Source organism: Gavialis gangeticus, unplaced genomic scaffold (genome assembly GCF_001723915.1).
Source record: "Gavialis gangeticus isolate Ggan-Ray unplaced genomic scaffold, GavGan_comp1, whole genome shotgun sequence".
Taxonomy (NCBI): Eukaryota; Metazoa; Chordata; order Crocodylia; family Gavialidae; genus Gavialis; species Gavialis gangeticus.
Window position 1 is genome coordinate 49,876,472 of NW_017729004.1, and position 11,197 is coordinate 49,887,668.

Here is an 11,197-nt window from a genome sequence, read left to right on the forward strand (position 1 = left end):
CCCCCCCCACCCGGGCTGCATTTTGCCCACCCCGATATAGATAGTCCCTGATGCTGACACCCTTCCTTCACTGCAAAAGAAGCACCTGAGGATGCTCTGCTGTCCATTCAGTTCTGTTTAATGAGAACTAAAACTATGGTCATCTGTCACTTTCTGGGTGTGCTTTACTGTGGGGTTGACTAATTAGCTCTGCAGTAAAGCATCATAGTGTACACATGTGCCAGTATTACTCAGTAGATTAATAAATTCCATCATAAGATAGCACAGTCACAGTACTATCTTACGGTGGAGTAATTATGTGTGATCAAACTCACATGTAGACTGTGACAGGGGCTGGCTGAGGCACAAGGATGCTAAAGTGCAGGGGCTGCCTGCTGCCTAGCCCCACACTGTAGCACCATCATGCCCCAGCCTGCCCCACTGCCTCCCAGGGCTGACCCCCCAGGTCTGCTTCACCCTGACTCAGACTGCTGTGGCCCTGAGCACACATGTAAATGCTGAGCTTTGCACCTGAGTTTGAGTCAGTTTAAATGCTCATGTAGATGCACCCACTGTCATAGAATTTGTGTAAACATCATTGACCCATTAGAAATAATGTGTTTCCTAATGTTGTTCATCTCAGGAAGCCTTTTCCAGAGTCTGGCAGATAATGTGCAACGCTGGTTTAACAGAGGAAGAGGGGGTCACATTTTCAGCTTTTGAAGTTGTGAAGAAAGGCAGGATAACTCTGCATTAAGTGTCTAATTAGATAGAACTGATTTTTTTTTTTTTTTAATAGTGATAATTAAAATGAGTTTCGCATTTCCCCTGCAGCCTATCAAATGTCCTGGTCCTACAAACAGACATGTAAGTGAGTACTCCCACTGAGTTCCTATGTATTAGTGTTTGTAGGATCACGGCCATTGCTTATAAATCTCTGCTGAGGTACAACACACTTCTCTAAACAAGGCTACATTTTGGTAGCTGTTTAAACGCTGTTTATGTGCTAATAATTTGTTATTCATTTCTACTCTGCAAGCAAATAAAAGATACAAACTTCAGTAGAAAGTCTTAAGCCTGTGTATGTATGTGTTCTGCTGAGGTAGTGATACTCCATTTTTAGAGAGTTATAGCCTAAGGGAGTAATGTAAACTATTATTTTTATTTTAAAGTATTTAAGAGGCTTCACATTCCCATTTCACAATTATCGTAAATTATGTTACATGAAATTACTTTAAAAACAAATGTGGGGTTTTTTTTTTAAAATGGCAATTTCATTATTTTAATTTTCTCCCTTTTTATAAAGATGAAGTTATAACTTCTCATGGTGCAATTGAGCCAGATAAGGACAATGTCCGTCTTGAGCCATACTCTTTGCCACAGGGTTTTATGTGGGATACTTTGGACCTGAGCAATGCAGAAGTGGTAAGTAAAACATTCTGTAGGTATATGCAGAATCACTGATGGCCACGTTCTAGCTGACATATATGGGAATAAATCTTTTCCTGTTTTTGATGTGTATTTTTTCAGCTAAAGGAACTGTACACATTGTTAAATGAGAATTATGTAGAAGATGATGATAACATGTTTAGGTTTGATTATTCGCCTGAGTTTCTCTTGTGGTAAGTAATAAGTTCTAGCTACTGCTTCTAATGGATTGCATAGTGTTTCATACCTTTTTAGGCATTAATTTCTAATGATTTTTGTGTCTAATTCTAGGGCACTACGTCCTCCAGGCTGGTTACCACAGTGGCACTGTGGAGTTAGGGTGTCTTCAAACAAAAAATTAGTAGGATTCATAAGTGCTATCCCTGCCAACATCCGGATTTATGACAGGTAAATTGCCATATCTCCTTTGCATTTGTACAAATATGAATAACTATAAACAAATAATACACTTTAAATGATCTGTCACTTAGTGGGAATTCTCTGACTGAAATGAATGACTGCATCCATCAATAAAGAAGCAGAAGAAACCTTTACACAGGTCTGAAATATTGTAGGAGAAAGCTTCCTGAATTCTTACAGCAATATTCAACTGTAAGCATATATCCATCTCAGAAGCTTTCTGCTGATGTGAAGCATAGACAGGCTCAGGTATTCTCTGACCCTTTGGAAAGTACGAAGAGGATGGTCAGTCAGTTACAGTTCCTTAGCAAGGGTTACCTTGTTCACTTGCCCTCAAACACACTGTACTAATGTACATACACAAGCCTTTCCCCAACCCCCAGAGATAGTGTAGCTTTGCTCACTCAGTGTCAAGTCACTAGCCAAGTCCTAACACCATTCAGACATGACAACAGTAGTTTGGGTCAGCAGCAGAGCATGAAGAGGAGCATGGCCTGTTTGAAGTGCTTCTGCCAGCCTGGTAAGTTTGCGTTCTAGACATAGCCTGTTTGTTGAGTCAGAGCGCTGGAATCATAAACTAAGTAGTATGAGCTGTGGTATTTTTTCTCTCTTTCCCTCTGTTCAAATGGTCTTCTGGGCCTTTAAATCCAGCATTATGGGCAAACTCCAAACTCATTCAAACTGTAGTTCTGATAAGTTAGCAATCTGTGCGAGCAGAGGGCTGAAACAATCCATCTCAAGTCTGAGGCCGGCCAGCGCTTCTGGACCAGCTGCTGCCACGGCCGTCTCTCCCTATTGCCCAGCCACAGGTGAACCCCCTTGCTGCCAGAACATTGCCAAAGCCCTCCAGCTCTGCAGGTCAGATCCAGTGAGTCTGCAGGCTAGATTCAGACTCTGGGCCATAGGTTGCCAGCCCCTGTTTTAATTGAATCTTCCTGTTCCAAATTTTTAAATTAGCATGACTTATATTTTAGAAGCTGCATTATTAAAACTAAAATTTTATCTAAGCCTGGAAAATAAAACTATTTTAAGAAGAAGATTCTGTTTTATGAAGTTTTACAACCATTCTTTTATGTAAAATTTCTCTTAGTATGAAGAAAATGGTGGAAATCAATTTTCTTTGTGTCCATAAGAAATTGAGATCTAAACGAGTAGCACCTGTCCTGATTCGGGAAATAACCAGAAGAGTAAATCTGGAAGGGATTTTTCAGGCAGTTTACACTGCAGGAGTGGTACTCCCCAAGCCAGTTGCCACTTGCAGGTAGGTAGGTAGGTGATATTTGTAGCAATATTGCTTCCAAGAATGGTCATTTTAAAGAACATTCGATGTTGCTGTTCATGAACAAGCTCATCAGTCCTCATCTTATTGCTGTAAATTTCTAGTAAAATAAATATTATGTACTTGATTCTAATCCAGAGGAAAGCTTTTTCACAAAAACTTGGGCAAAACCCCTTCTGCGATTAGAATCTTAGTTTATGTTTCTTCGTTTGGCCTTAAGTGGAAAGCAGATTAACTTAAACTTCTTTTGACTGTATGATCAAAACTATGCTAGTAGTAACAGTGTTTTTTAATTCAGTACTTGCATTATTCATGTGACTTATTTCATGCTGAGGCATCTTTTTGTGACCTCATTTCTTGTCAAAGATGGAAAATAGTTTCCGGGAATAGTACGTTACTATTGTTTAATCACTTGCGTCTCCCAAAGGAGAGATTTGTGTTATGTCTAATAGAGGTAGAAAAAATCTTATGAAGGAAAGTTGTGGAACATTCAGTACTTTCTTTGCCTGGAGTAGGTTTTGTTTCTGCTATCACAAGTTCAAATTCAGAAAAATTGGTCCAGCCCTTAATCTCTTCATAGATAACTGAATTGTAGAATCACAGAGAAGTAGGGCTGAAAGGGATCTCCAGAGGCCATTTAGTCCATTGATTCTCAATCTTTTTGGACTTGAGGCCCCCCTCACTCCCAAACCACAGCTCCCCCCCCAGCCCTGCAGTTGTCCCTCAGTCCTGACCCACAGCCCCTTGGCTCTGCCAGTGCCCCTCACTCCCAGCCCACAGCCCCCCCAACCCCCCAGCCCTGCTAATGCCCCTCACTTCCAACCTGCTGCCTCTCCAACCCCTCAGTGTGCAGGGCAGGGGGAGTGTAGGGCAGAGTGGGGTCATGCCCTGGCTGGCGCCACTCTCTCCTCAGGCCGCTGGTGCTGCTCCCTCCCACCCCATCCCACCTCCCCTCTTAATTACCGCTCGAGCTTTGTGTAGATCGCAGCACAAGATCGTTCCATAGAAGCAGAATGCCGAGGAAGGGATTGGCTTATGGGACAGGGTAACGTATATCATATATTAAAACTAGCAGTGATATTAAATTTCATTTCAATTCTATTTCCAGGTACTGGCATCGATCACTGAACCCCAGAAAATTGGTAGAGGTGAAATTTTCACATTTGAGTAGAAATATGACTTTACAAAGAACAATGAAGCTCTACAGACTTCCCGATGTAAGCAATGTGTATGCCTAGAGAACCCTCACAGTTATTGTGAGGCCCCAAATAACCTTCCGTCTGTCCCTGACAAGGCAAGCTTTTCATTTTGGAAAGCCAACATTTACAGGATGTGCAAACTTATTTCCAGTTGGGGGAAAGGTTATAAAAGCTATAGAGTTAACAGATGAGACAAATTCTGAAAGCATAGATGAATTTTATTTAGAAATACCACTTGCTTAAAATAATAATAAACAAAAGCCTAGCATTTCAGTTTTAGGTTAAATGGAATGGACCTGATGATGCACACTTCTTTATATATAGTTCATATGACATGCTAAGTGGGTTCACAGAGTATTGTTAGCCACAAATACTTAAACGTTGCATTCTAAAATTTTTATCACACTGTGCTGGAAGGCATTTTCCCTAGTTTTGCCAGAAAGTTTTTTTTTGTGCAATGCTCTATGTTGTATCTCAGAATATTGGATACTGCTTTTTTTTTTTTCTCTTCTATGCTTAAATTTTGTTGTCATAATTATATCAGCTAAGAGTGGGGGAAAAAAATCACACCCCTCCTCACTGTTAATTTGCCAGCAGAAGATTAGTGTGGCCACATGCTGTAGTTTAAAAAATACCTTTTTGCTGTTATTGCTTATTCCATTTGAGGAATTAGTTCGAGCTATCCCAGTTACAGGGAACTCTTAGGCTGTTCCTAAGCTATGCAGCCAGGAGGGGGAGTTGCTAACCATGGTCTGTCTGCGTAGTTTAATCCTCAAACACTTTTTAGAAAGAGAGAACTTTTGAATAAATTTGTTTGTTTTTCCCACCATATGTTTTGCAATGATAACCATGTACAGCATCTTTTTTTAAATATTGTCACAGACTGTTATGTACTGTTGATATTCTAAAAGTCATACAGTGCACACTGCTACTTGATTTTATCACATGTCAATAAGATAAATTTCCAATGCCATGTGCATGCTTGCACATCCAGAGATTCTCATTTGGATTCAGTGCAATAGATTTCATAGTCTAAAAGTAAATAGTAATATTAATTTGTTTTTAGGATCAAAAAACTAAAAGTAAATTTAAATAATTCTCAAACTCCTGCAGACTGTTTCAGGATGGACATAAGGAAGAATTTCTTCACTGTCCGAGCCTCCAAGGTCTGGAATAGCCTGCCGCCGGAGGTGGTTCAAGCACCTACATTGAACGCCTTGAAGAGAAATTTGAATGCTTATCTTGCTGGGATCCAATGACCCCAACTGACTTCCTGCCCCTTCGGCAGGGGGCTGGACTCAATGATCTTCCGAGGTCCCTTCCAGCCCTAATGTCTATGAAATCATACGTTAGATATGTGGTAGACAATTTCAAATTTAATTCTTAGAGCTTGCACTTCTTTTCCTGTACTGTTTTTACATGGGAAACAGAACAATTCATCATTACATTGCCCTGTACTATTTATAGTACAAGGTGTGTACTATAATCAACCTTTGCTAATTCATGAGATCCAGACCACAACAGAAGGGTAAAGCCTAGCAGGGAAAAGAATACACCATGGCATCTCTAGAAAAACAGCTAAGGAACTTAAGTGCCTTTGTACCTAAGTCGCTTAAAAAAATTAGTTAAAAAAATTAGGACTCATTAAAAATGAGTCAGCAGTGTGCCCTTGTTGCCAAGAAGGCTAACAGCATACTGGGCTGCATTGGTAGGAGCATTGCCAGCAGATCCACAGAAGTAATTATTTCATTCTCTTCTGCACTGGTGAGGCCACATCTGGAGCACTGGGCCCCGCACTGTAGAAAGGATGTGGACAAGTTGGAGAGAGTCCAGTGGAAAGCAGTGAAAATGATGATGGAGTTGGGGCACATGACTTCCGAGGAAAGGCTGAGGCAACTGGGTTTATTTAGTCTGCAGAAGAGAAGACTGAGAGGGGATTTGGTGTCAGCCTTTAGTTACCTGAAAGGTAGTTCCAGAGAGGATGGAGCTAGACTGTTCTCAGTGGTGGCAGATGACAAAACAAGGAGAGGAGATGACAGAACAAGAAGCAGTAGTCTCATGTTCCAGCAAGGGAGGTTTAAGGTGGATATTAGGAAAAACTTTCCCACTATTAGGGTGGTGAAGCATTGTTACCTAGAGAGGGTGGTGGAATCTCCATCCTAAGAGGTTTTTAAGGCCTGGATTGACAGAGCCCTGGCTGGAATGATCTAGTTGGGGATGGTCCTGGTTTGGGCAGGGGATTGGATTAGATGACCTCCTGAGGCCTCTTCCAACCCTAATTCATGTATTTGAAAATCTATATATATTTTCTCATGATGTTGTCACAGCCAACTTATGCACATAACTTGGCTCACTTCAAACCAGCCTAAAACACACTTCTTAGTGTATCTTAGAATAGACTCCCTCCAGGTAGGGGTGCAAGCACCTACTCTGGACTCCTTTAAGAAGTGTTTGGACACTTATCTTGCTGGGATCCTTTGACCCTGGCTGACTTCCTGCCCTTGGGGCAGGGGGCTGGACTCGATGCTCTCCCCAGGTCCCTTCCAGCCCTAATGTCTATGAAATGTATTAAATCTTTTTCTCGGTTACTGCTCTGTAATTGTTTAGCTGCCTGAAGCTTCTTGCACTCTTGCCGCTTGCTAATGGCTCAGGCATGTCACCCACCACCTGGGGGGGGGGGTTCATCATCCCAGCAGAGAACCGTGGCACTACAATTCCTTGTGTTATCTTCCCTGAAGATCTTTTTGAAATGATATAGGAGAATGGTGCGACTGTTCACAAAATATTGCTGTAAAGAAACCTGCCTGAGTATTTTTAAGTTTCTTATGCTGAGAAAACTTGTATAAAATGGAAGTGGTGCTTCCCTGTTTGATCCTACCCAAATACCAAAATCCTGGACTGGATCCTCTGGTTCAGCTGAGATTTTACTTGGTGCAGCTTGATTTGGGAAAAGGAGATGCTAAGTCAGTCATATTTGTATACATTCAGTTTTTGAAGCTGGCCCTTCCTTGGGTCAGCCTAAGGCAGAACAAGCACAGGACGTTCTGGCAGCCAGTGACTGCAAGGGAACAAAAGTGTCCAGCTAGGTTCTCCACCACTGTTCCCAGAAAGTTCTCTACATGGGGCTGGAAGATGGGAAGCTTGGGCAGATGCACATGTCCAAGATAACCTAGTGATCCCCTTTTACACAGGGCGTTCTTAGGGAGCCTGCCAAGCCAGTTTCTGGCTGCTTGACTGGAGTTAGGGTTTAACTTTGCCGCATTGCCATGCGAGGGAGCAATGTTACAAGTTCAATATATAACTTTGAATCATGAAGCAGGAGAAGCAGATAGGAGCTGAAAGAGAACAAACTTTGTTTAACAAAGAAATATCCTGAATAATTAACAAAAAAATTGTTGGGAAGAGAGATTCAGTTGCTTTCTTCATATTTAAACTTTAACTACAAAGTATTGGGGGGAAAATCTCCCTTACTGTTTAAAGTCCTTCTCTAAATTATCTTATTTGCTTGTGTGTAATTCCAAGGCAGCCACAAGTCATGAGTGTTTTTTGGGAAGAAGAACAGCAATCATGCCTACATAGAATGTTGACTCTGCAAGGTAGTTTGCAATTGTTGGGGATAGTCATGACTTCTCTGTTAAAAGTTTGGTAATTTATAAATGTATATGTACACAGAAGAGATTTGATTTTGAGCTGGAATTCAGAGTCTTTTTGTCTTTAGATTTGTTTTTTGTTGTTGTTAATTTTTTCTGGACTCTAAATCATTTAGAAATCAAGACTGATCTTAAAAAGAAAATGCAAAAGATTAGGCTCTTGGCAACGCATCTGCGTTCCTGGAAAAATGAAGTAGCATCAATAATGGAGTATAAAAATTGAAATGTTTCAGCCTTGTCTTGGTAATTAGAGGAGAGGGAATACTGATTGAGGCAGTTTGTAAAAATAGCATAATGAATTGGAAGGCTAGGCTAAAGTAGGCTATCGGTGAATGTAAGTCGGTTCATGACCTAATTAGCCCCGTGCTGTGTATATATTTTTCTTTTCAATGACTTAATATTTTTTCTTTTTGTTATAAGGCCACAAAGACTTCAGGTTTGAGACCAATGGAAAAAAAAGATACTAAAACAGTGCAGGAATTAATCAACAATTACTTGAAGCAGTTTAATCTTGCTCCTGTAATGGATGAAGAAGAGGTAGCTCACTGGTTCCTGCCTCGGGATCATATTATTGACACCTTTGTAGTAGAGGTAAAAAATTAGTTAATTATGTATATGTGGTATATGTAAACTTCACTTCTGCTTCCCTACTGATATTACACAAGTAATTCTGCTTAAAGCCACACTGACACCAATCTTCTAATGTTTCACAGACAGCAGAGAAGAATGTTATTCAGGGCTGTAGATTTTCTTTCACTGAAGAACCAAATATGATACTTCAGAACTACGAGGAGTCCACCATGTACAGGCATTCACAGATCCTCACCCTCCTTTTCCTTACCTTCTTGAAGCAATCAGGAAATAAAATGAGAATGACAAAAGCAAATGTGCATTAATGTGTACTTTACATGTCAGTCCCAAGACTGCACATCATAATTCACGTTAGTCTTGAAATTAGTAATCCAAAATGAAACTAACTCACACATTGGAAAAACTCCTATATTTGACATTTTCTCTTTATATCAGAGGTCATCAACAAGACATCTGACATCAGAATTGAAGTGCCCTTTAGCGTTAGCACTTGGAGACACTTGTTCGTTATGAATCTCTAAATATTTCCACAAAGAACTGTAATGAAAAAGCAAAACTTTTTTTTATTTTTTAAGAATCTGGGGGAAGGGGAACTTGACCATGTTGAAAATTTTCAGCTAAATATGTTGCTTGTTATATAACCATTTTTCATAGGAAAAATGTTAGAATGAAAAAATTTCAACCAGGTTTGCTTATGAAAGGCCTTTGATGGTGCCGTGACATGGTGCTCCTTTGATGGTGCCGTGACATGGTGAGTTCCTGATGGTTAGTATTTGTCAGCCCTAAAAACATCTGTGGTGTAGGATCAGGTGTCTAAAGTGGTAATAAATTAACTTAAGACTGACTCCTCATTAGATCATCTTTTTCTTTCCCAGAATCCAAATGGTATTTTAACAGATTTCCTGAGTTTCTACACATTGCCTTCAACGGTTATGCACCATCCTGTTCATAAAAGCCTCAAAGCTGCCTATTCCTTCTATAATATTCATACAGAGACCCCTCTCCTGGACCTGATGAATGATGCACTCATTATAGCTAAATTGGTAGGTAGCTTATTTTTCCTGTCTACTTCTCTCAGAAAGTAGTGTTATTAAGAAACAAAGCAAAATTTAATACTGTTCCAGCCCCCTTTATGCTAAGAAATAAAAAGGGTGGAGGTTGCATGCATTTGTGGAACTTTAAAAATATCTGTATTGGCATTTACCTCCACTTTGAACTACACTAGGGAATGAAAGAAAATTTCCCATGAACATACAACTGTGGAAAGCACTGGCCTTTTTATTACAAGATATATGTGTAGCATAGTTCAGTCAGCACCAGAGCCGAAACAAGGGGGTTACTAAAGTCATTTGATAAAGTCAGCAACACACATACTAAAAACAGGAGCAATACAGATAAGATTAGCATGGCCCACTGATTCTCAGCTAGGGTATCTTGAGATCTTCAAGGGTGCTATGGGTCGCCTCACAAAATATTAGCGCTATTAGGTGTATAAACATGATTCATTAGATAACCCAGAGATTCAAATAGGAATCCATGGTGTTAAAGATTATGACAAGTCATTCTGGGTGCCTGTACACATGCTCCGATGTGTTCTGATTAGAATGTGTCAGAGCAAACTTAATTGAGTTTGCTGAAGCATTCTAATGAGAATATTCCATTATGCTGCAGTGTCCTGTGTTTCAAAATGGCACTTTAACTACAACTCGTTCGATAAGCTTTAGTTAAAGTCCTCCCGCTGCCATTTTGAAATGTGGGATGCTGATGTATGAGACGCTGTGGTATTTTAATTAGAGCAGCTCCCAAAAGCTCTAATTAAAACCTCCCCCACCCCGGAGCACATGTATAGGCACCCAATGTTTTTTGAGTTCCTTGCAACAGAAGAATTTCTTATTTATTGTTTTTTATAGTCAGTCCTGGTGGCAGAGCTGTACTGTTGCATGTCCAAATGGTGTGTAGTGGAATGACTTTCAGGGAAGGTTAACTGTGGAAAAAGCAGAGGTAACTGACAAATAAGCAGTCACAGACAGTGGTAGCACCACCAGGATGTGGTAGGGACAGCAGATGGCAAGAACCATGTAAAAGGTCATGTGCAGCAGCTTCTCCATAATAAAAGAAATTGGGCACAAGCTATATTTGTATCTTCTTGACTTGTCCAAATGCGACAGTTAGAATGTAACAGATGCTGCTGTTTTAAAAGGCTGCCCTCTTGAAACCACTCCAAATGTATGTGTCCACCCCCTTCAAGTATGTCTCACCATGTGCCTGGCGCTCCTGGAGAGGGTCACTTTCAAGAATGCCCCACCCACTCATACAAGCCAAACACAGAGCTGAATCAGTTTCCCATATGCTTAACAGCAGCAGGTTGAGAGGACAAAGGATGCCCCAGAGTCACTTTGGTGCCTCATTGTCAAGTTTGACATGTGCAGGTGGGATTTGGTGGGCAGGCTCTGCATGAGAGCAACACTCCTAGGGCCAGGAATAGCGGTGTAGACTTACCTAAGCTATCTTTTATGAAGAGGATATGCTATTTTTTTTCTGTTGGGAGAATGCTCAGTATCACTAAAACAGCAGCTGATGGATGGAATTGAATGAGTTGGCAAGATTTTTGGAAACTAATTTGATTTTTTTTTTTTTTTTTTTTTTTTTTT

At 40.5% G+C, this 11,197-nt stretch overlaps 1 protein-coding gene across 2 annotated transcripts in view; it reads left to right on the forward strand.

Moving 5' to 3' along the window:
* NMT2 (N-myristoyltransferase 2) overlaps positions 1-11,197 on the forward strand; it is a 54,081-nt gene that overhangs the window by 38,467 nt on the left and 4,417 nt on the right. For both annotated transcript variants that reach the window (XM_019508357.1, XM_019508356.1), the window contains exons 4-10: positions 1,286-1,404; positions 1,510-1,601; positions 1,699-1,815; positions 2,918-3,088; positions 4,215-4,323; positions 8,376-8,546; positions 9,422-9,589. In XM_019508357.1, coding sequence (XP_019363902.1) covers positions 1,286-1,404; positions 1,510-1,601; positions 1,699-1,815; positions 2,918-3,088; positions 4,215-4,323; positions 8,376-8,546; positions 9,422-9,589 — 947 coding nt within the window. The remainder of the gene's footprint in view (positions 1-1,285; positions 1,405-1,509; positions 1,602-1,698; positions 1,816-2,917; positions 3,089-4,214; positions 4,324-8,375; positions 8,547-9,421; positions 9,590-11,197) is intronic.